At 44.1% G+C, this 26,594-nt stretch overlaps 1 protein-coding gene across 4 annotated transcripts in view; it reads right to left on the reverse strand.

The window, feature by feature from the left end:
- Window positions 1-26,594, reverse strand: part of eea1 (early endosome antigen 1) — a 92,127-nt gene that overhangs the window by 64,240 nt on the left and 1,293 nt on the right. The window contains exons 2-4 of one of the 4 annotated variants that reach the window (XM_052033531.1): window positions 13,489-13,575; window positions 10,246-10,374; window positions 3,080-3,204 (exon numbers count right to left, since the gene is read on the reverse strand). In XM_052033531.1, coding sequence (XP_051889491.1) covers window positions 3,080-3,204; window positions 10,246-10,374; window positions 13,489-13,575 — 341 coding nt within the window. Of the gene's footprint in view, window positions 1-3,064; window positions 3,205-10,245; window positions 10,375-13,488; window positions 13,576-26,594 lie in introns of all 4 variants that reach the window. The other 3 variants (XM_052033530.1, XM_052033533.1, XM_052033532.1) reach the window with 3 other exon arrangements.

Genomic DNA, 26,594 nt, shown 5'->3' on the forward strand with positions numbered 1-26,594 from the left:
TGGCTTCCCTGACACAGATGTTTTGGTCCTGCACCTCTTTTGGAAAGACATATTTAACATTATTTCAACTGTATTGAATATTGATTTACAACCTCATCCTACTACTGCAATTTTTGGGTTACCAATGATGGATTTTGGCCACTTATCTGCTGCTGCTTGTCATATGATTGCTTTTGTTACATTAATGGCCAAGCGATCCATTTTATTTAAATGGAAGGACCCTATACCTCCTACCACATTTCAATGGTTTTCTCAAACTATAACATGTTTAAACTTAGAAAAAATTAGGAGTGGTACTGTTGATCCTTCGCTTAAATTTGAGGAAGTCTGGAGTCCATTTATTCAGTATTTCCATATGGTAATAACCAGACCTTCTTTGAATCCCTTTCAATAACCTTTGAATATAGAGGAGCAGAGCTAACGACATAATAATGCTTTTTTTTAAACCGAAGAAATATCAGTCTAGTTTTTTTTTTAAGTTTTTGGTTTGATTTTGTTTATTTTTTTTAATTTGGGGGTTTTCTTTTCATATAATTAAATTTCTTTTCAAATTCTTTCGTACCATGCTCACTTAGTAAGAGATTGGGAGGTTCAGTTTACATATTTTATTCCCTGTGAGTGTATATGTCAACTGTTATTGTTATCCTGATCTCTTCGCACCGCATGTATAATCATTAATGTTATGTATATTAATTTGAAACATAATAAAAAGATTGAAAAAGAAGAAAGAATTAATTTTTCCTCACCCTCTGGCTTGGTTATGGTTACCTGCAAACAACATTCTGTCTCTGGGTGCAAGAAAACACTTGGAGTGCCCAAAACTGGCAGCGAGGAAGAAAGTTCAAAGCAGCAGGAAGATATCAAGGGACAGGTTAGATGAGCATAAAAGTGGCAAAAGGAACTCAGTCTGGAGAAATGCACTTGGAGAGGGCAGTTCTAGAGGATTACAGATCTTGGAGAGCATGCCCACAGATCCCCAGGTGTAGGGCAGTTAAAGAAGGTGGCTGAGGCTGCATTGGAGATACTTGCCTTTAGTGGGCAATGCACAGAACAAAAAGAGAGGGAAAGTCACAGTAGAGCTGTATAAAAAGTTAGCTAGGTCACAGCCACAGCACCAAATACAGTCTCAGTTATTACATTATAGGAAGGATGTGATAACACTAGGAAGGGGTTCAGAGGAGATGTACAAGGACGTTACCATAGCTGGAGGATTGAGAGTATGAAGAGACGGCGCAGCTGGGGTTAGGAACAAAGAGAAGCGAGGGGAGATTTAATTAAGCCCTAACATTAAGAGGCCTTAAACAGAGTTGATGGGAGTAGATTATTTCTTTAGCGGAGAGAATCACGAGTAGAAGCATAGAATTGACTTGTAGAAGGATGAGAGAGGAATTGAGTTTCTTCTCACTTAACGAGTAGCAAGGGGTCTGGAACTCACTGCCTGAAAGGATAGTGGTGGAAGAAACTTGTACCACCTTTAATCTGTACCTGGTTGATCCTCAAGCTGTAATCCACAAGGTTTTGAACCAAGAGCAACGAAGTGGGATTAACCTGAACAGTCCACTTTTGGCTGGCATTAAACACAATGGGCTGAATGGCCTCCTTCTACACTGCAAATTTGAATGATTCTATGATTTGTTCAACAAATTCTATTTCCTCTCCACTGGTTTCTTCCTCACCCAACTACCCCCCCACCCCCCCATCTCGCATAATTTCAAGATTCATTATTTTATCTGAATAGCTCTAGTAGATAAAGTAGAGATACTTCTGCTTAAACATTGTAAAAACTTGGCAATTGAATGTCATTTGGTACAGCCTAGCAAGTACATATCCAAGCTTTGCCTCATGCCACTGATCAGCATTAAAAACAAATCTATATCACAACACTTATCCTCTACGTGAACAGATTTTGATTTGACTGAGGTCTGTATTGCTGAAGGCAGATAACCCAGCTGTAAAAAAGAAGTCCCCTTTATTCAGGGTGAGCAACATTTCTCTGCAGAACTTGTGTGCAGTACATTTAAAAATGAAGCAATTATATGCAGAGCACGGTAGGGAAATAGTTTTGAGCATGACCAAGTGGAAGAATAAAGGCATTCTTTCTGACAGCTCTTGTAGCACTGCAAGCTGCTATCTGATTTAACAGTGAGTGACTGTGTGCTGAGACTGATCAATAGATCACACATCTTGGTAAAGGTCTGCTTAGATTCCCTTGATTTAGGTGGTCATTGGCAAGTGATCTGTGCAGTACTAATTTAGGAAACAACAGACTTACTAACATTCATATAACACTTTTCAAAATCTCAGGCCACCAAGTTTCTGAGAACCAGCAAGATCCCTTTCAAAGTGTAATTACTGAGGGCACATAGCAACTAAATTACACAAAGCAATATCCCACAAAAGGCAACAAGATATTTTGTTTTCAGTGACTTTATCAATGACTCAAGGGAGAGGCCCCCTGCACTGCTTTGAAATGGTGCCAAGAGATCTTGTATATTCATCCAAGGGTACGCAGACTAAGCCTCCACGTCACCCTAGATTCTGCACCAAAGCCTCTGCAGATATTAGCCCGTATACTTCTGAGGCAGGAGAGGGATAACCTGTCCACCATGGTGGGACTCACAGAGCCCAAGAAACGAGTCTTTTTCTCACAGCTTATCAACAGTGGTGCTGCATCCTAAAACACTCACCTTCCTGAATTCATACAGGGGCAAAACACCAAATATAAACCCAGACCAACTGGAGGTCGACTTTGGAAATAATCATCTCTGGATTTCAGGAATCTTGACCAACTCAAACTTATAACAGTTACCAAACTCATGAACAAGGTGTCAACCACCCAAGCAAGAAATAAATAGACTGCAAACAATTTTGCGAACATCTTTGCATTAATTTATATGAACTCAGGGGAAGCACGTTCACTTATAAACTGGCATAAATTATATACCTAGACTTCACCTAGTATTTTGAACTCCATGGGGTTGTGACTGTAGAATTAACCTAAAATGCCTTACATCAGCAGAAACCTTGAAAATGACCAAAACCAGTTTAATGGGACAACTCTCACCGTAAATAAACAAACCTTCGTAAACTTGTTTGTTCCTCCCTGGGACCAGAATCATTCCCTGGATCGTGAAACACCTCGTAGTGTTTGAAGAGATCCTCAGCTGAAGCATGGGACTTCATACACAGCGGGCAAATAAAACCCTGTGAAGTCAAAGTGGGTACAGAACAAATCAGAGTTTTACACACACTCCCGCAAGTCATGAGTGGGAATAGGAAGCAAAGAAACATGCCTCACAGCACAAGGATGCATGGGCAAACAGAATAAGCCAAGCTCATGGAGTCACTGGGCAGACAGGAGAATGAATACATTTCTACTACAGCATTGAAGCATTGAGTGTTGCAGAAGCATAAATATCGCATGCCATGTGTGCACAAGGGTTCATCTCTGGCTGTCATTGTACTCCAGCCGACTCTTTCCATTAGCTCTCTCTAAACTTCCCCCTCCCTCATCTCTTATTTCCTGGCAAATGGTCTTCTTGGGAAGCAGCCTTGGCATCCTCAAATCCCCCACTGCCTCATAGTTTGGCTGCCTTTCCACTACCGTGTACTTGTCTTACTGCTAAGAATGAAATCTATAAATTTAAGGCAACTGCCCAGCTGGATTGTACTTACCACCGTTAACTGGAGAACAGAGCAGAGTGGGAATTGAATGCTTTTCAGCACATTATTCCAAGGTAACAGAGGGCTCATTAGAGTCGACCCACTGACAGAGGTAATTGTCTGTCCCTGGAACCCTTGAAGCCACCAACTTCAAGCACAGCTACTTCCCTTCAACCATACAGTTCTTAAACCAACCAGCACAACCCTAATCACTACCTCAGTATAGCAACACTGTAACTACTTTGATCACTTTGCACTAAAATGGACTTTATTTTTTACAAGAAAGAACTTAAGTAGAACAAAAATAAATGTATAATTTATATTTAATTTCTATTTTGCTTGTGAGCACTGCTCATATGATGCTATGTGCTTGCAATGCTGCTGTTAAGTTTTTCATTGCATCTGTGCATACATGTACTTGTGCACCTGACAATAAACTCGACTTTGACTTTGTGGAAACTTCTCCTTAAGTACAGGACTGAAACCCAAAGCATAAAATCACAGAACACCACAGTCTCATGTTCCTCAGAGATGAAATACCTCACCACCTCCATCTTAAACGGGGAACCCCTTATTCGGAAACTGCACCTCCCAATTCTAGATTGTCCCACCAGGAGAAACATCCTCTCACCATCTACCCTGTCAAGGACAATCAGAATCTGGTATGTTTCAATAAGATCACCTCTCATTCTTCTAAACTTCAACTAGTACAGACAAAAGCTTTCCTTAACACAACCCCTTCACAGCAAGCAGAGCATTCTCCTCCCTGTGGCTCAAAGCACAGTGAAGTCTTTCCCAAGTTTCCTGACAGCTTAAATCCAACATTTTACCCACCTTCCCCAATGAGAATTTTCTTTGACCACAGATAAAAATAATTAGTCCCGGGCTTGCACTGCTTTTTAAATAGATGCCACGTGCCGGACGAGAAAGGCAGGAGGTGCTGAATGCCTTGCTCTCGTTCCTTTGTCCACACCCATGTTCTTTCATTTCCTGTTCCTTCCCACACAACACCAAGAAGCCCAGTGGTAACAAGTCCAGACAGACCACGACTTGAGTGCTGCTGTCACAAGGCTTTTAAAATGTCAATCATCTTTTAAGTGGATTGTTCATTAGTGACTGACTGGCAAAGATGCTTCTAGTCCATTGCAGGTCAGAATGTGGAGAGTGGAGATATCACATGTAGATGACAAAACCTCTCTTCAACCATTAATGAAACAAACTGCAAAACAGTTTCAATTGCTGAATGAAGAGATCGAAGAAGTCGTTTCCTTACCGACCACAAGATTTGCAAAGCACTATTGCGTCAAGATTGTCCCCATCAAAGATTCCCTGTTCATCTTGCCACGGGGGGAATCTGATTCCAACTCATGCCTTGTGTTCTCCGATCACTCACTTTACTGCCTTGTGCAGATATTGCTATTCAGTTGGAGAAGTGACTGTGACGGGCAAGGCCAACATTTATTGCCCATTCGTAAACAGCCTCCTGAAGGCGGTGGAACAGTCCTTTTGAACTGCTGCAGCCCTTCCGATGAAGGGACGTCAAGGATTTATTCTCAATGATGGAAGAGCGTAATGTGCATTCACCTCACTAATCTCCACTACTCTGCAGCAGCCAGAAACAATGGCATCAATTCATGCAGCAAGCAATCTGCTGGAAGAACTCAGCAAGTCGAGCAGCATCTGTGGGAAGAAAGGAAATGTTGCTGTTTTGGAACGAAGCCCTGCATCAGGACTGAGATTGCTCCAGATTCCAGCATCTTCAGTCGCTTGTGTCTCCAGTGTCAGCATCATTTCATGGTCTATTACACTACAAACTACACAGTCACACCAAGTCACACTACTCTATTCCACACTCAAGGTTTGGCAGTGTCTCTGAGGGGTCTAAAAACTGCCCCAACTCCTCCCACTGTCACAACAGCCCAACAGACAACAATACTAGAACCCAAGACAGTGATGCGAGGTGAGGGATAAGGAGATTTTATACTCAAAGATATACATGTAGGAGCTTCACAATCTCATAATTCATTTCCTTCACCTTCAGTCATCTTCAAAAGTGGGAAAGGAAACTTGTTTCAGCTGCACAAAAGATTGTGTAAACCCGATAGATCGGTTGAAGAGAGTCCAACATTATTGATGGTCAGAAACACAATTTCTGCAGGATGTACGTTGTGGAGATGGCTGAATTCTGGTGGAAGCCCACACGGTCATTTCCAGCCACTGATGGAATTAACCTGCTCCAAGTGGGTGGCTCCAAGACCCAAGTTTAGAAACAGCCTGTGGGTTGGAAGGGATTGAGGAGAAGATGGAACATTCCGCTGACTACTGAGACGCTGGTCGACACTGAGAAGGCAGCACGACGCAGGCTGGCACACAGGTTCCCTGGGAGGACAAGGACGTGTTGCAGCATTAATGAAAGTAGCAGTGACATTTACTAGCAGGGCTGCAGCAAGTACACAAGGTTTACAGCTCTGAAATAAGTCATTTGAACCAAGTGGTCTATGCCAACGTTCTTACTCCAGGGACATCACCATCAACCAAATGGATCCAATCCCATCAATGCAAACTTTGTTTCACATCTACTGATCCACTTACCAAGTTTCCTCTTAAAAGCATCTATTCTCTGTAGCAGCAGGTTCCACATTCCCACCCCACGTAGGTGAGTCATCTTTTTCCTGAATTTCCCACTGGATTTTACTGACCATTAATTTTTGACTCCTTCCCAAATCTAACAAGTTTCTCCACCACTGCTCCATCGACCTCTTTCATCACGTTCAAGATATCTACAAGATTTGTACACATCATTCTTTCCTTTCCCAGAAAAATGAACCTCATCCAATTCAGCATATGCCGATATTTGTACACTTGCAGCTTTGAAATCATCCATAAATCTTTTCGCAACGCCTCCAGTCTCTGCCAGGCAATGGAAGATCAACTAAAGCAGCACCACACAAATTCAAAGAGTGTCTCCATTATAGTAAACCACCTCTGCCTCGCCTGGCACTGCTTGGTTAAATATTAAACCCAAAAACTATTGGGAGGGTTTATAATACAGTCAGGCTTTGAGTCAATGGATATTTTTGAGAAGGTAGATTGGCTGGGGTTTCCCCAAACAATTTATTTTCTGACAATTGATCTCTGGCTCAAACAAAAAATGGCCCTGCGTCACACACCATAAGTTGACAAACTACAACTCTTTCCAATGACAGGCAATGACAAGTTAGATTCTGCTTCATTTTCGGTTTAACTGATCAAGTCTGAAAGCTGGTGGGTTTTCAATGATTGTTATACTGGGTTTTTAATGATTGTTATACTGGGTTTTTAAGTGTCATTTTTCCAAATACACACTGACACATCAAGTCAGTTTCCTTAACAATTAAAGGAGCTTCAAAACTCAAAGTCATAAAACTACATCATCTTCAATTCTTTCCCCTTTCAGCCTCTGAACTGACCCGACTTCTCATCCTTGGTGACATCAACCTCCGTTTTATAGAGAACCTTCATGAAACTTGATTCTTTTTCTTGAACAGCCAACCTCTCAAATTCCATATAGCATCTCTCATCATTTCCCTGAATCCTCCCACTCACATCCCTTGCCCACAAACCTCCCATCCAGCTCCTCTGCAAATCAGCTTAAATCCACAATCTTTCATTATTGAGACACGAGAGACTGCAGATGCTGGAATCTGGAGCAAGACACAAAACGCTGGAGGAACTCAGTGGGTCAGGCAGCATCTATGGAGGGAAATGAGCAGTGGACATTTTAGGTCGAGAGCCTTTATCTGGACTTGACCTGAAACATCGGCTGTCCATTTCCCTCCACAGATGCCATCTTTAATTATTGACGTACATGCCAGAAAGAAGGTGATTACTCCATCTACTCTGACAAAACACTCATCTTTTACTTTGGTCACCTCTTAATCTTTTGTTCCAAGGAGAACAGTCCCACCTTTTCAAACCTCTCTTCATAACTGTAGCCCCGGCAACATCCTGAAGTGAGATGCTTCATGCCTTTAGATCTTTCCATCTTTTAGCTGTGGAGCTCAGAATTGTCCACAATGTTCCAACTGAGCCCTAACAAACGAGTTATAACATTCTAGTCTGACTCTACTGGTTTTAACATTTGATTTCTATAATTAAAAACCCAGGTAACCATGTTATCTTAACCATTATAGAGTTGACTTCAAGGACCATCATACTACACACAACTGTGCCATTTAGAGTACACTTTTAAACAGCTCAATTCACAGTGTACCTTTATTTCAAGGTGGCAGTAACAAAGTTTCACACTAAGCCACATAGCAAAACATAAGTGAACATGATCAAAAGCTTGCGAAAGAGGTCGGATTTAATGAGCGACTTAAAGAGGTTGAGGCAGAGCAGTTTATGGAATCAATTCCAGGACGTTGAGAGCTTGACTGCCGACGATGGAGCAATTAAATTCAGGACTGGTCAAGGTGCCAGAATGGGAGGGCCACAGAAACCCTTGAGTGCTAAAGGGCTGGAGGGGATCATGGAGGCAAACACAGTATGAAGGGTGGATGCCATGTAGGGGTTCAAAAACGAGGACGGGTATTTTAAAATCGGGCAATACTTAAACGAGAGCCAATGCATGGGGTGATGGGTGAATGAGACTTGACAAGTTCCAAGCAGCAGCGATCTGGATAATCTCAAGGGTAAGATGACAGAGCCTGGCCAGGAGGGTGTTGGTAAGAAAGACAAGGATGAGGGGGCTCAGTGCCAAATGAGCTGAGAAAGGGGAGTCCAATGAGTCAGAGTTGTACAGCACAGAAACAAGCCTTTCGGTCCACCACATCCATGATGACCATTGCATTTACCTATACTGGTCCCATTTGATCCACGGCAATAATCTATGCCTTGGCAATTCAAGTACAGGTCTAGATGCTCCTTAAATATTGCAAGAGTACCTGCCTCCACCACCTCCTCTGGCATTACGCCCTAGACTCCAACCACTCTGTGTGGAAGTATAGTTGCCCCTCAGATCCCCTCTAAGCCTCCCAGATCTTGTTTTGGACATCCCACCAAAATAATTGGAAAACAGTTCTTACTATCTACCCTAGTTATCCGCCTCATAATTTTGTATACCTCTCTCAGGCTACCCCTTAGTCCCCTCTGCTCCAAGGAAAACAAACCCAGCCCCAATGCTCTGATCCAGGCAACATCCTGGTGATTCTCCTCTGCACCCGCTCCAGTGGGATCACATCCTTCCTATAGTGTGGCAATCAGAAATGCACACAATACTCCAAGTTGTAATGTGACATCCCTGCTCTTAGATTCTATGCCATAGCTGAGCATCCTACATGCCTTCTTCACCACCCTGTCTACCAATGCTGCCACTGGTAGGGACCTATGGATGTACCCCCAAGGTCCCTCTGTTCATCAACACTTCCTAGCATCCTGGCATCCTACCATTTACTGTATATGGCCTCCCCTTATTTGACCTTCAAAGATGCATTACTTCACACCCGTCAGGATTAAATTCTATCGGTCATTACTCTGCCCAACTTTCCAGCTGATCAGATCATGCTGTAGCCTAAAACAACCCTCCTCACTATCTACAACACAATAAATTTGCATGGCATCTGCAAACTTACTTATCATACTTTGTATGTTCACATCCAAGTTGTTACTGTACATCAAGGTCCCACCAACGATCCTTGTGGTACACGACTAGTCACAGACTTCCAGTCAGAAAACCCTCCACCACCACCGTGTCCTAGTATCAAACCATTTCTGGCTCCAATTTGCCAGCTTGCCTTGGATCCCAAGGGCTCTAACCTTTTGGACCAGCCTACCATGTGGGACCTTGTCAAAGGTCTTATTGAAATCCATTCAGAGATGAAAATAGCAGCGCTTAGTGGTACTAGATGTTGGCAAGTGGTCTGAAACCCAATTTGGGGTGAAATAGGGCAGTGTTCAGTTCAGCTTTGGACAGATACGAGGAATGGGGATGAATCTGTGGTTGTGAAATGGAGTTTGTAATAGGGACCAAAGCTTTTGCCACTTCCAATATTTATCTGGAGGCAATTTCAGACCAACTGTCACTTCCTACTTTTCAACTCTCAGCTCCATCCTCCAAGCTTTTATATATTTCACCATCCTTTCTGTATTGCCCTGGAGCACAAAACTATCATCACCACTACCTGCACTTTTGTCGAGGGAAAGGTGCACCAAAGCAACCAACTCTTCCCGCTTCCATTTAGCATCTCCTCAATGGGCAAAGTTGAGAGGCTGCCATGCACGTGATAACGGAAGCAAAGCCATGTCCCATTGTATTAAACACTATGGCAGAGCACAATCCTCCAATGAGAAACCCCAGAAAGTTTCCCTTGCACCAATTAGTAAGTGACTTATCCAGTAGTGAAGAAGAGGCTGTGCAATAGTAGACAAACTCAATATACAGCCATGCTGGCATAAAATGTGCTCTACAGAACAGAGAAAGGCCAGCCCACTGCTACTGCAGGGAAAAAAAAACAAAAATCAAGACCACTTTCACATCAGGATGAAAACCCACCACCACTACACACACCCACCCAGAGAGAATTCAAACAAAAAGCAACCCACACTAATGGCCGTTTCTGGATTAAGTTGCTCCTGCTTCGCCCTGTCTGCCACTGTGTGCTCGTTCCGGTCATGCTCAAACAGCTCAGTTGGCGTTAGATACGATTGCATACAGATGGGACAGATGAACCCCTGGAAAAAGTGTTAACTTTCAGAATTATAACTGTTATCATGAGCAAGATCAAGCACAAAAACTTCCAACTTCACCGTGACTGTGAAAGCAAGACATACACGCACACAAAACGTGGAGAGTATTTCGACATGCAGGACAATTAGATTGAACATTCTTCAAATTTTCCATGTGCACTAAAAGTGGCTTCAAAAGGATGAACATTGTCATTGGTCAAAGAAAGCAGCAGCACATCTTGTATTTGCTGTCCACATTATAGCTTGATCTAGGTAATTTGAAGATCCCATATATGGAGTTATATCCAGCGATAATTCACTATGGTGCAATATTCCATTAGCTAGACTTTAGTAGCAAATGCAAATCTTCAACTGCAATGAAGTTTCATTAATTCTAGGCAATAATTCTCAATTATAGTCTCGTCCTTGTTCCACACTTAGAAGGGGGAAATATTTTTTTCTTATGTTCAGGCACATGAGGTTCTTTGTTGGTTTCTGATAAACTGAAAACACCGAGATTACAATGTCATCAGAAGAAACCCAGAAGTCAAATGACACATGGGAATGACTTTGTATTGAGATGCAATTTTCTCTGGCAAGTGCATGCGAGAGCATAAGGAGACATGGATGTAAAATCAGCATGAGGCATTCTGGAGTGAAATCAGGAAGCCCGTTTTCCAAAGCGTGGCAGAAATCTTGAAGCCTCCAAAACTACAAAGGTTGGGAGTTTAGAGGGTCAACACCAAATTTCAAGGCTAGATTTGGTGTGGGTAAGGATATCAAAGACTACAGATAGCAGGCAGGTAAATGGAGTCAAGGTAGAGATCAGCCAGAACCCTGCGGAAGGATGGAACAGACTGAAAAGACCCTTCTGCTCCTGCATTGAATGTGTAAAGACTGTCAATCATGTCTTGGGGGAAAGGGGGAAGACAAGACCGACATGGGCCACCCTAATTAATTCTTACCACTACGACCAATTTGATCACCAGGTGCCTCAGATCCTCTGCCGTTAATGGCCTACAATGTGCCCAGTCTCCATCCTTGTCTGTCTTCCTCTCAACCACACCCTGAACTTTTGTTTGAGCAATGCTGCTGTTCCTCGTGATCTGGCCAAATCATTGCAGTTTCCCTTTTGTCAAAAGGCTCATTGCCAGCTAGAGTTCCCTGTTTGCTGCTTGTCTTTATTCAATTTCCTTTTTAGATACAAAGTTCATTAGATCTTACAATAAAATCTCACAAGCGTTTCTCAGACTTGGCTTTAGAGAGTCCACATTTCACAGCTTCACAACAGTCAAGAACTTTGTTATAATCTAATTTTTATGATGCTAACTCCCTTGCTTTTCCATGTTACTGTTAGTTTGGTTATGATTGTAGGTTCTACTACTAATCTCCTCCCATTTTAGCAGGTGATATTCTAAGCAGACAAATAAGTCCAGAAACTAGAAGTGTCCTGTTGCTGCACAATTATACCTGTATTATTGATCAAGTTGCTGTTAAAATTTTGCCTTTATTGGGGTTAATTCCTATTCTATGAGTTCCAGCTTTTTTTTTCAAGACTTCTTGTCAGGTTGTCCAGTTATTTGGTCAATGTGATCAGCAAAGTGCAGGTCGGTAACAATTCTACCACCCATTCTGTAAAGTTCTTCAAAGTGTTTTGCATGTCATTTCCCACCAAGATATTTCAAAAACAGGGAAGAAGTCACGTCTTGACATACAGTTAATGCATTGAAAACATACCAACTATTCCATTCACAAAAACATCACCATTTAAAGGCCTTATGAGGACTAACTTTCACAATTCCCTCAATGTTATAGCTCTTCAGGATTTGCCTGATCCCGTCATCCTGTGTTCATAGACCTTCTGAAGGTGTCAAAATAGTAACATGGACTAGTTTGTCAATAACAGTTTGGATATCAGATTTTGTTCTTGTGCATTAATTCCAAATCTGCCTGTTCATTTGTCAAAAGCTCTTCAGCCAGTCCTTTAAGTAATTGCACTTTACTCTGAAGACCCAATGGTTTCGGCACTGACAGAGATCATCTTTCCTTGGTGTTGGTGCAGTAAGTGAATGAGGCATTTGAGCAAATCTGTATGTTCCACATCCTCTGGCAAACATCACCTAGAGCAGTGATCATTGCCTCCATTCTGAGTCTGCAGGCACACTGTCGACTATGGGTGATTTTTTAAACTTCCTCTGCTTCCTCCATTTGTTCTGCACTTCAAGATACAGGAATTTGGATTATTCGGCAAATGGATGGCTTCTGCAACATTGCCTCCGTTCCACTTTAACTTTATTAATCTCGTTTCAAGGTGTCTACTTCAATCATAACTTTGCACACTTTGAGGGGTCTAGAATTTTCTCTTTTTTAGAAAAAAAAATCAACATCTTTTATCACGTGTATCAAACATCTGGTTGGCTGACCACAGCTGTATTCTAGCTTGGCCTCAGGCCCTTCTCTTGTAGCAACTGTAAAACTGATATAATTGATATGGTTCTCCAGTAGATTATATCATGCAAGCTGCCACCAATTATGGCTTGAAATTCATCAAATATTCCTGGGTTCTTGAATTTTGCAATATCACATTTCACAAATGCCTGCTGATTATAGCAATCTTTTGCAGTTTCGTGTTGCTGGTTGTCAACATTACACCACTTCCCACATCAACACCAGAGTCAGTTAGTGTTTAAGAGCCTAGGGAGGAAATTACGGTGACTACGGCTTGTCAGTAGAGGCATGGTGGCCAGTGATGGAGTGATTAGAATTGGGAATGAACAATCGGAGGCATGCAGAAATCTCAGATGGCTATTAAAGTGAGGAAGAAGCAATCATGGAGGGATCAAAAAAACAGGAATGAGAATTTTAAAATGTAGTGTTTGGTTTCACAGGAGACAATGTGGTGTGAGTCAGGATACAGAGGGCGGTTTTGAACTCTGTGTTAGTAATCCATCTATTCTGTGTATTTTTTTTATCTTCCTTCAGTTTTATTACTTCTTAATCTAGAGAATACAATGTGTCATCATAAGTTAACCCCTCTAGAAGATGTATTGCAGAAAAGCAACAATCATGACCACCAAATCTTGAAGAATAAAGGATGTATCAAGTTTTAGGGTTACATACCTCAGAACCACCTTCATTGTTGACTTCTACAGTGGGTGCTGCCGTTACTGAGGTATCTGGGTCAGAACCAGTAGAAGCAAGGGATGTCTACAAGAGAAGAAGATAGATTCAGGTCAACCAGGGCTAGAGGTGACTCACACGCAGCTAATTCAGTAAAGAACCAGACTGATCCAAAGCAATCTATTGGTGAAAGCCTCCTCTTCTCCAGACATTCTGATCCAAGGGGACCATCAGAGAGGCAAGTGTTACCTCAACTCCCACCAGCCCCAATGATCAAACACACGTTCTGACCACATCATCCGGGGACACATGCACTTCAGCTCGTGACTCACACTATTATAAAACACAGCCTAGTTTTCTCTCTTCCCCAGTTCTGAAAAAGAGGCCAAGGCTCATAACGTTAACAGTTTCTCTTTCCACAGATGCTGGAAATTCTAACCAGGCTACACAGCATGTTCTGATTTTATATTTCGCATTTCCAGCATCTGCAGTTTACATAGAAACATAGAAAACCTACAGCACAATTCAGGCCCTTCAGCCCACAAAGCTGTGCCAAACATGTCCCTACCTTAGAAATTACTAGGCTTACCCGTAGCCCTCTATTTTTCTCAGCTCCATGTACCTATCCAACGGTCTCTTAAAAGACCCTATCATACCCACCTCCACCACCGTTGCCAACAGCCCATTCCACGCACTCACCACTGAGTAAAAAAACTTACCCCTGACATCTCCTCTATACCCACTCCCCAGCACCTTAAACCTGTGTCCTCTTGTGGCAACCATTTCAGCCCTGGGAAGAAGCCTCTGACTATCTACACGATCAATGCCTCTCATCATCTTATACACCTCTATCAGGTCCCCCCTCATCCTCCGTCGCTCCGAGGAGGAAAGGCCGAGTTCCCTCAACATGTTTTCATAAGGCATGTTCCCCAATCCAGGCAGCATCCTTGTAAGTCTCCTCTGCACCCTTTCTATGGCTTCCACATCCTTCCTGTAGTGAGGTGACCAGAACTGAGCACAGTACTCCAAGTGGGGTCTGACCAGGGTCCTACATAGCTGCAACATTACCTCTTGGCTCCTAAATTCAATTCCATGATTGATGAAGGACAATACACCATGTGCCTTCTTAACCACAGAGTCAACCTGTGCAGCCACTTTGAGCGTCCTATGGACTCGGACCCCAAGATCCCTCTGATCCTCCACACTGCCAAGAGTCCTACTATTAATACTATACTCTGCCATCATATTTGACCTACCAAAATGAACCACTTCACACTTATCTGGGTTGAACTCCATCTGCCACTTCTCAGCCCAGTTTTGCATCCTATGTCCCGCTGTAACCTCTGACAGCCCTCCATACTATCCACAACACCTCCAACCTTTGTGTCATCTGCAAACTTACTAACCCATCCCTCCACTTCCTCATCCAGGTCGTTTATAAAAATCACAAACAGTAAGGGTCCCAGAACAGATCCCTGAGGTACAGCACTGGTCACTGACCTCCAGGCAGAATATGATCCTTCAACAGCACCCTTTGCCTTCTGCAGGCCAGCCAGTTCTGGATCCACAAAGCAATGTCCCCTTGGATCCCATGCCTCCTTACTTTCTCAATAAGCTTTGCATGGGGTACCTTATCAAATGTCCTGCTGAAATCCATATACACTACATCTACTGCTCTCCCTTCATTGATGTGATTAGTCACATTCTCAAAAAATTCAATCAGGCTTATAAGGCAGGACCTGCCCTTGACAAAGCCATGCTGACTATTCCTTTAATGATGTCTAGGCTGTAACAGTAAGCCTATTCAAGCAACAAGCTGGAAGTAGAGTAGACCATCTCTATCAGTGTCTGAACACAAGATACCCAATAACTTGGCAACTTTTGGATGATGAACAAACACAAAAAAATTCTCCTCCTATCATCCTTCTTAAGATGACCCATAAAATGAACGATTTTTGACAAATAATTTACCTGGCAGCCCTATTTACACATAGTACAAGAGTAAGGACGTTATGGTACAACTATATAAAACATTGTTTGGGCTACAGCTGGAGCACTGCACACTGTTCTTGTCACCACACTACAGGAAAGACGAGGATGACTGGAGAGTGTGGGGTGAGTTCAATAGGATGTTGTCTGGGACTGAGCATTTCCATTACGAGAAGAGACTGAATAGGCAGGGCTTGTTTAACTTGGAGGCTGAAGGGGGCAGCTCAATGATGTACACAAAATTATGAGTGGCATAGATAGGGTACAGAGTAGGAAATTTTCCCCCATAGCAGAGGTGTCTAAGGCATAGGTTTAAGGGGTAAGAATTTTAGAAGGGATCTGAGGAAGAACTTTTTCCACCCAGAGGGTGATTGGAATGTGGAATGCACTGCCCGAGGGAGTGGTGAAAGTGGATCCACTGATGATGTTTAATATGCATCTAGGTGAGCACTTGAATCGACAAGGCACAGAAGATTATTTGCAAAGCATTGGAAAATGGGATTAGTATAAATAGGTGCGATGGTCGGCAGGGACGCTGCTGGTAGGTTAAATGTCCATTGCAAATTACTCCCTCATGCCTTGTGGCAAAAGACCTACTTCAGACCACTATTTATTAACTCCAGCTCCACCTTCAATACCATAAGTCCAAACAAACTCATCTCCAAACTCCTAGACCTGGGGCTCAACACCTCCCTTTGCAAGTGGATCCTTGACTTCCTGACCAACAGACCGCAATCAGTGAGGATAGGCAGCAACACCCCTGTCGTGATTATCCTCAACACTGTTGCCCCACAAGGCTGCGTCCTCCGCCCCCTAATCTACTCTCTATACACTCACGATTCTGTTCTAACTCCAAATTTGCAGATGATACCACCATAGTGGGCCGGATCTCAAATAACGACAAGTCGCAGTACAGGAAGGAGATAGAGAGCCTAGTGGCATGGTGTCATGACAATGGCCTTTCCCTCAATGTCAGCAAAACAAAAGAGCTGGTCATTGACTTCAGGAAGCGGGGCAGAGCACACACCCCTGTTTTGCATCAATGGTGCCAAGGTGGAAATGGTTGAGGGCTTCAAGTTCCCGGGTGTAAACATCACCAATACCCTGCCCTGGTCCAACCACATAGACACCATAGCCAAGAAAGCTCACCAGTGCCTCTAATTCCTCAGAAGGTGAAGGAAATTCAGCACGTCCCCGTCGACCCTCACCAAATTTTATCAATGCACCATAGAAAGCATCCTACCCAGATGCATCACAGCTTGGTACGGCAACTGCTCTGCCCAAGACCGCAAGTAACTGCAGAGAGTTGTGGACACAGCCTAGCATGTCACAAAAACCGGCCTCCCCTCCACGGACTCTTGTCTACATTTCTCGCTGCCTCAGTAAAGCAGCCAACATAATCAAAGACTCCTTCAACCTTGGACTTACTCTCTTCTCCCCCCCTCCCATCAGGCAGAAGATACAAAAGCCTGAAAGTATGTACCACCAGGCTCAAGGACAGCTTCTGTCCCACTGTTGGAAGCCTATTGAATGATAAGATGGACTCTTGACCTCACAATCTACCTCATTATGGCCTTGCACCTTATTGTCTACCCGTACTGCACTTTCTCTGCGACTGTAACACTTTATTCTGCATTCTGTTATTGCTTCTCCCTTGTACTACCTCAATGTACTGATGTGGTGAAATGATTTGTATAGGTGGCATGCAAAACAAAGTTTTTTCACTGTCATGTGTCAATAATAACCAAATTACCAAAAGGATTGAAGGAGTTGATGGGCATGTGTGAGAGAATAAGTTGCAGGAGTACAGTGACACAGGGAGAGGGCCAGAGGGATCGATGGGGTTGCTCTGCTGTGAGGAGAAACAGAGCAGATGGGCCAGATAGGTCATTTGGTGTCATAAGTACGTCCTTTAATGCTTTTTTTTAAACTGTCCTGCAATAAAGCTAGTATCAGTAATTTTGATCATGAAACAACCGGACTATTGTAATGGCACAACTGATTCACTAATGGCCTTCAGGGAACCAATCACACCACCCTTATCCAGCCTGAACTATAAAACCAGAGAACATAATTTTAAGAGAAAGGAGGTTTAGAGGAGATCTGAGAAAGAATTTGTTCCACCCAGAGTGTATGGAATCTGGAACACACCGCCCAAGGGATGATGGTTGACTTTTATTTGCCCACTGAAATGGCCCTGCAAGCTCTCACTCGGAAAGATGATAAGTACTGACTTTCTCAGCAACAGTCACACTCCAGAAAGGAATAAAGAAAAAGACGATGAGTTTCAATTTGGATACATCTAACTGAATTCTTTAAAGTTTATTCTGAAGTAATTCCAACAAGAAATCACTTCAATCGACATATTCTCAAATGAGCTGGATTTTATCGCCGTTCTTCAAGTCATGCTTGGAAAACTCGCAACTCTCAAATTATGGATCACGTTTGTTTGAATTGATCTATAAATGACACTGTAAACCCTTACCAAAATAATTTTTTTTCATAATTTATCAGCCAGATCGGCAGTCCAAGGAGTGAGCAGCAGTCTTTCAGATTTGACATTAATCCAAGATCACGCTGCGCTCCTGCATTAACGTAGAAGGTTCCAAGGCACGACTAGAGTGACAGATAAACGTTGGCTGAGACACTGGAGAGAACCACTGTGTTCTTCTTTAAATAGCAACAGACACAACCTTGGTTTGTCTGTGTTTCTAAAGCACTGCACCTCCACTAGTGCAGCAATCGTGTGCCATCCTGGATTATGTACTCAGGCCTTTGGAATTTAAACCCACAAATGTCCTACTCAGATGCAAGTGACAGCAACAGCTCAGTGGGGTAACAGATGCTCAGAAAGCCAAGAGCAGCATGTAGTGGTTAAGAAAATGCAAATAAAATCTAAAGGAGTGAACTGGAGGAGACACTGATATACCACCTTTCTCTTTCCAAAATGGTTCAAGAATGGTCTCAAGGAATAGTGTTGGGGGAGATATGGAGACCACAGCAGATCAACACAATGATGTTCACACAGGGCAAGTGAACCTCACTGACTGCACCAATATTGGTCCTCCTCATTGAACTGAGGAGGCAACAATATTGGTGGAAAACACGATGATGCTGGAGGAACTCAGCAGGCCAGGCAGCATCCGTGGAGAGAAGCAGGCAGTCCTGAAGAAGGGTCCTGACCTGAAACGTTGAGCACCCGCTTTTCTCCACGGATGGTGCCCGGCCTGCTGAGTTCCTCCAGCATCATTATGTTCCGGCATCTGCAGTCCTTTGTTTCTCTAACAACACTGGTGGGTTTGGAGTCACATACAGGCTAGCCTGAATAAAAATGGCAGATTCCTTTACCCTGATAGGCTGTAATGTTAATATGGAACATTACATCACAGTACAGGCCCTTCGGCCCACAATGTTGTGCCGACATTTTATCCTGTTCTAAGATCTATCTAACCCTTCCCTCCCACATAGCCCTCCATTTCTCTATCATTCATGTGTCTGTCTAAGAGTCTCTTAAATGTCCCTAATGTATCTGCCCCCACAACCTCTGCCGGCAGTGCACTCCACTCTCTGCGTAAAAAACTTACCCCTGATATATCTTCCTCCAATCACCTTAAAATTATGACCCCTCGTGTTAGCCATTGTCACCCTGGGAAAAAGTCTCTGACTGTCCACTTGATCTATGCCTCTTATCATCTTGTACACCTCTATCAAGTCACCTCTCATCCTCCTTCTCTCCAAAGAAAAAAGCCCGAGCTCACTCAACCTATCCTCATAAGCCACGCTCTCCAATCCAGGCAACATCCTAGTAAATCTCCTCTGCACCCTCTCTAAAGCTTCCACATCCTTCCTATAATGAGGTGACCAGAACTGAACACAATACTCCAAGTGTGGTCTAACCAGAGTTCTATAGAGCTGCAACATCACTTCATGGCTCTTGAACTCAATACCCTGACTAATGAAGGCCAACACACCATATGCCTTCTTAACAACCCTACTGTGCAGCAACCTTGAGGGATTTATGGACATGGACACCAAGATCCCTGTTTCTCCACACTGCTAAAAGTCCTGCCATTAACCTTGTATTCTGCCTTCAAATTCGATGTCCTGAAGTGTATCACTTAACACTTTTCTGGGTTGAACTCCATCTGCCACTTCTCAGCCCAGCCCAGGTCTGCATTCTATCAATATCCTGTTGTAATCTACAACAACCTTCTACACTATCCACAACACCACCAACCTTTGTATCATCAGCAAACTGATTAACCCACCCTTCCACATCCTCATCCAAGTCATTGATAAATTCACAAAGAGCAGGGGTCCCAGAACCGATCCCTGTGGAACACCACTGGTCACCGACCTCCAGGCAGAATACACTCCATCTACCACCACCCTCTGTCTTCGATGAGTGAGCCAATCATGAATCCACACAGCCAAGTTTCCCTGGATCCCATGCCTCCTGACTTTCTGAATGAGCCTTCCATGAGGAACCTTATCAAACGCCTTACTAAAATCCATGTACACCACATCCTCTGCTCTACCTTCATCAATGTGCTTTGTCACATCCTCAAAGAATTCAATCAGGCTCGTGAGGCACGACTTGCCCCTCACAAATCCATAATCAGCCTATGCTTCTCTAAATGCCCATAAATCCTGTCCCTAAGAATCTTCTCCAGTAATTTGCCCATTACTGAAGTAAGTTTCACAGTCACATTATCAACATTGCCTTTATAATTCAGATATATTCAAGTGAACTTAAATTCCCCAGCTGCCAAAGTAGTTCAGTGACAGCACTCAAACATATATCTGTACAGAATCATACAGAACAGAAACAGGCCCTTCAGCCCATCAAGTCCTGCTGATTATCAAGCACCTATTTAAACTGACCCCATTTTATTCTCCCCATATTCCCATCAACTATCCCAGGTTCTACCATTTACCTACACACAGGGGGCAATTAAGAAAGGCTAATTAACCCAATGACCTGCACATCAAGGAAAGCAGAGCACCCAGAACAAAAAACAGTCACAGGAAAAACATACAAACTCCATGTCAACACTGGAGGTCAGGATTGAACCTATGCGCCACGATTGGTGGGCCAGGGCTCTGGGTACCAATCCTATAATTTAACCACGATGCTACCATGATGAATGGTAAAAGGTTCAAAGGCTGAATGGCCCAACACTGATCCTAAGCTGGTCACTTAACAATGGGCATCATACACATCAGTACCAAACCAGTGAGCAGAGCTGCAGCTAAGACCTGATTGTCTGGAACTACAGGACACTTCATTCAGATTGTTAACCACGGCAGCCCTGGAAATGCTAAAACACTGCAAATGTCTGGAGATTCAAGGGAAAGTGTCATCATGGCCCAGCACTCAACAACTATAACCTCTGATGTACAAATGCACAACAGCCATGCCCAGAGTATGAAATGGCTCCCAAACATTTACTGTAAAAGATCAACCGCACCTCACCAAGGCAACAGGAGCTATACAATAAAGCAACGGACTTGTCAGACATCAAATGAACTTTCAGAGACCCATCATCAGCCTCTCCTCACCAGGGTTGGGGAGGAGGGTAAATGGAAGTTAAAAATGACCACACAATCTTTTCCTGAAATCTGGGCACATGCTGGGCAAGAGCAGGGGTTCCAGTTATCCTCCACAGCTGAAGAACGACCATGATAGCAGGTGCTCAGCACATAATGGGCAGGATTCACATAGCTGATAGTGCTTCAGCTCAGAGAGTGAGGAAATTACCCTGAGACGCATGAACATCACGAGCTCTGGAGCAACTCATTTTGTACAATGTGAGCTATAAATTCCTTCTGAGTGGAGAAGTTGCAAAACCAGTTCACAAGGATACCAGTCGGGGAGGATAAACACATAAGGAATAATCAGGCTGGGGATTCTTTCCTAGACCAAGAGGTGACCAGATAGCAGTCTATCCAGTTATGAGTGAATTTGACAGGGTTAACATGGAAAAGGTGTTTCTCTATATGGGCAAGACCAAAACAAGGGGTCATAAATAGAAGCTTGTCATCAATGAATCCAATAAGGAATTCAGGGGAATCTTCCTTACTCAAAGTGGCCCCTTACATGGGATGATGAGAATCTGCCATTTTAATTCACCATCCCACTCCGACTTTTCTGTGGACTCTTGCACTAACTAGGTCCAACACCTCATCTTCCGTCTGGGTACACGGTAGCCTGCTGGTCTCACTATTGAAACCTTTAACTCTATATAACTCACTCTTTTCTTGAGAACTGGCCATTGTTGCCCGCCGTTATTTTGGCTTAGTTTTTCCAGTCTCACCCTATCGAAAGAATTCCTTTGTTCTAACCATCACTCCCCCATCTACCCTGCTACCTAAACCGACTTGTTCTTTCGCAATTCTGGTGAAAGTCCCTGACCTGAAATATTAACTGATTCTCTTTCCACAGATACTGCCTGAGCTGCTGACCATTTCAGTTTTTTTATGTAAGTGAGAATCTGGCACCTGCTTCACACAGAGTACTTGTAGCAAACAGGAAGCTTTAAGGAGAAGCTGGATTAGCATGAATGAGCTCAGTTGGAAGTGAAGCAAGGTGGGCGGGCAAAGCAGCTCACGTGGAGCGTGAACACCACGACAGACCTGAACGTCTCATTTCTGTGCAGTCGCTTCTGCGCATCTTTGAAATAATCTGCTTCTGGGCCTCATTCACCAAATAGCCACACAAGCGCGAGTCCAATCAAGCTGCTTAGAACTAAGACCTTCTTTGCTGATGTATAGATAATTGCCGCTAAAAATCTCTGGTGCTATTGTGACACAGATCTGCAAGTCTGAATCCGACAGCATCTATCAAACACCATTGCTGATAAGGTCATCAACCTGGAATGTTAACCCTGTTTCTCTCTCTACAGATGCTGCCTGACCTGCTGACCTTTTCCAGCAGATTTTTTGTAATTTTACATGTCCAGCATCTGTAGTATTGAGCTTTTCAATTGATGGTAAAGCCTCATTTTAACCATATTCTATAAACACCGTATAAATAGACACACACTGAGCAAAGGCAACCTGGGATGTGGTCTTAACGACCACTCCATCCAACACAGCAACAATCCCAGGTAACAAATCTTTTCCAGCCAGTCCCTTCTACAATTTCAAAATTAAATGCCCTTCACTCCTGAAGCAGCACTGAGTTGCTGGAATGTGAGGCAGAGCACCAAGTGCGTCAGCAACGACGAGCATGCTGCTGTCAGACAGGCGGGACTTTTACTGCATTTGGTGCACACTCAGGCCAGTGTGAAGAGGGCTCCTGCAGAAGGGAAAGGAGGCTGTGGGAGGCCTGATTGCGGACATGCGTCCAGCAGTATTTATAATGTCAGTGCCTCAAACAATGTCACAGTCAGTGGTGCTGCTGATTCTGCAACTGCATCTGCACTAAACTACTTGCAACACCAGAGAGTAAACTTTTGCGAATCGCCAGTAACAAGCTACATGTGCAAGCTTTGCACTTACCTACTTCCTTACGAATCTCAAAGCCCAAAGCCAAAGCCCACCTTACTACTCCAAGCTGCCCAATGCTCACTTTCCATCCCCTGAACCATTGAAACACAGGAAGTGAGGGGGGTGAGGGGTCAGACCTTTCAGCTTCCCAAGCACCTTCACCTTCTCAGGACTACACCACAGGGTTCTAAAGGAGGAGCCGAAGAGATTGTGGAGGCATTAGTAGTGATCCTTCAAGAATAACTAGATTCAGGAATGGTTCTGGAGGACTGGAAAATCACAAATGTCACTCCTCTCTTTAAAAAGTGAGGGAGACAAAAGACTGGAAATTATAGGCCAGTTAGCCTGACTACAGTGGTTGGGAAGATATTAGAGTCCATTAATAAGGATGAGGATTTGGGGCACTTGGAAGCACATGATAAAATAGGCCGGTCAACATGGTTTCCTTAAGGGGAGATCTTGCCTGACAAATCTGTTGGAATTCTTTGAGGAAGTAACAGGCAGGATAGACAAAGGGGAGTCAGAAGGCTTTGACAAGGTGCCGCAAACGAGGCTGCTGAACAAGATAGGAGCCCATGGTATTACAGGAAAGGTTCTAGCATGGATAGAAGATTGGCTGACTGATAGAAAGCAAAGAGTGGGAATAAAGGGGTACTTTTCTGGTTGGCTGCCGGTGACTAGTGGTGTTCCACAGGGGTCAGTGTTGGGTACGCTACTTTTCACGTTGTATGTCAATGATCTGGATTACGGAATTGATGGCTTTGTGGCCAAGTTTGCGGATGATACAAAGATCGGTGGAGTGGCAGATGGTGTTGAGGAAGCAGGGAGTCTGCAGATGGATTTGGACAGGTTGGGAGAATGGGCAAAGAAGTGGCAGAAGGATTACAGTGTAGGGAAGTGTATGGTCATGCACTTTGGTAGAAGGAACAAAGCTGTGGACTATTTTCTAAATGGGGAGAGAATTCAGAAATCTAAGGTGCAAAGGGACTTTGGATTCCCAGTGCAGAATTCCCTAAAGGTTAACTTGCAGGTCGAGTTGGCAGTGAGGAATGCAAATTCAATGTTAACATTCATTTCGAGAGGACTAGAATATAAAAGCAATGATGTAATGCTGAGGCTTTATAAGGCGTTGGTCAAACCACATTTGGAGTATTGGGCCCCATATCTAAGGAAGGATGTGCTGGCATTGGAGAGGGTCCATGGAACATAGAACACTACAGCACAGTACAGGCCCTTCGGCCCATAATGTTGTGCCGACATTTTATCCTGCTCCAAGATCTCTCTAACCCTTCCCTCCAACATAGCCCTCCATTTCTCTATCATTCATGTGTCTATCGAAGAGTCTCTTAAATGTCCCTAATGTATCTGCCCCCACAACCTCTGCCGGTAGTGCGTTCCACTCACCCACCACTCTCTGTGTAAAAAGCTTACCTCTGACATCTCCCTTATACCTTCCTCCAATCACCTTAAAATTATATCCCCTCGTGTTAGCCATTGTCACCCTGGGAAAAAGTCTCTGACTGTCCACTCGATCTAAACCTCTTATCATCTTGTGCACCTCTATCAAGTCACCTCTCATCCTCCTTCTCTCCAAAGAAAAAAGCCCCAGCTCACTCAACCTATCCTCATAAGACATGCTCTCCAATCCAGGCAGCATCCTGGTAAATCTCCTCTGCACCCTCTCTAAAGCTTCCACATCCTTCCTATAATGAGGTGACCAGAACTGAACACAATACCTCGTGTGGTCTCACCAGAGTTCTATCGAGCTGCAACATTACCTCGTGGCTCTTGAACTCAATACCCTGACTAATGAAGGCCAACACACTATACACCTTCTTAACAACCCTACTGACCTGTGCGGCAACCTTGAGGGATCTATGTACGTGGACCCCAAGATCCCTCTGTTCCTCCACACTGCTAAGAGTCCTGCCATTAACCTTGTATTCTGCCTTCAAGTTCGATCTCCTGAAGTGTATCACTTCACACTTGTCCAGGTTGAACTCAATCTGCCACTTCTCAGCCCAGGTCTGCATTCTATCAATGTCCTGTTGTAATCTACAACAACCTTCTACACTATCCACAACACCACCAACCTTTGTATCATCAGCAAATTGACTAATCCACCCTTCCACATCCTCATCCAAGTCATTGATAAATTCACAAAGAGCAGGGGTCCCAGAACCGATCCCTGTGGAACACCACTGGTCACCGACCTCCAGGCAGAATACGCTCCATCTACCACCACCCTCTGTCTTCGATGAGCGAGCCAATTCTGAATCCACACAGCCAAGTTTCCCTGAATCCCATGCCTCCCGACTTTCTGAATAAGCCTTCCATGAGGAACCATATCAAACACCTTACTAAAATCTGTGTAGACCACATCCTCTGCTCTACCTTCATCAATGTGCTTTGTCACATCCTCAAAGAATTCAATCAGGCTCGTGAGGCACGGCCTGCCCCTCACAAATCCATAATTAGCTTATGTTTCTCTAAGTGCCCATAAATCCTGTCTCTAAGAATCTTCTCCAGTAATTTGCCCACCACTGAAGTAAGACTCACTGGTCTGTAATTCCCAGGGTTATCCCTACTCCCTTTCTTAAACAAAGGAACAACATTTGCCACCCTCCAATCATCTGGCACTACTCCTGTGGCCAGTGAGGACGCAAAGATCATCGCCAAAGGTGCAGCAATCTCTTCCCTAGCTTCCCGTAATAACCTTGGATATATCCTATCCGACCCCAGTGACTTATCTATCCTAATGTTTTTTCAATAGTTCCAGCACATCCTCTTTCCTCACGTCGACGTACCCAAGCGTATCAGTCTGTCGTACACCATCCTCACAAACGTCAAGGTCTCTGTCTCTGGTGAATACCGAAGCAAGGTATTCATTAAGGACCTCCCCTACCTCTTCTGACTCCAGGCACGTTTCCTCTTTTATCCCTGATCGGTCCTACCCTCACTCTAGTCATCCTCTTATTCTTCACATATGTGTAGAACGCCTTGGGGTTTTCCTTGATTGCCAAGGACTTCTCATGCCCCCTTCTAGCTCTCCTAAATCCATTCTTAAGCTCCCTCCCGGCTACACTGTAACTCTCCAGAGCCCTGTCTGATCCATGCTTTCTAAACCTTAGATAAGCTTCTTTCTTCCTCTTGACAAGATATTCTACATCTCGTGTCAACCATGGTTCCTTCACTCTACCATCCTTGCCCTGCCTCAGTGGGACAAACCTATCCAGAGCCCCAGAAAAGGCTTACGAGAATAATCCCAAGGATGAAAGTGTTAACGTACAAGGAGCATTCGATGGCTCTGGGCCTGTACTCTCTGGAGTTTCAAAGGATGGGGGGGCGGGGGGGGGGGGGATCTCATTGAGACCTACCAAGGCGGGCAGGGTGGGGAGAATGGGGAGGACGAGGTGAGAAGGGGGAATGAGATGGGGAGAACGGGGGGACGAGTTGGGAAGGGGGGGACGGGAAGGGGGGGACGAGGTGGGGGGAGTGGGGTGGGGGTGAACAGGGGAGGGGGCAAGCGGGGGGAGGAGGCGAGAGGGGAGGGGATCAGGGTGAGGGGATCAGGGGCTTAGGAGGGGAGCGGGGGCAAGGGAGGGTGAGGGAAGTGGGGGCATGGT

The sequence above is a fragment of the Pristis pectinata genome, chromosome 19 (genome assembly GCF_009764475.1).
Source record: "Pristis pectinata isolate sPriPec2 chromosome 19, sPriPec2.1.pri, whole genome shotgun sequence".
Lineage (NCBI taxonomy): Eukaryota > Metazoa > Chordata > Chondrichthyes > Rhinopristiformes > Pristidae > Pristis > Pristis pectinata.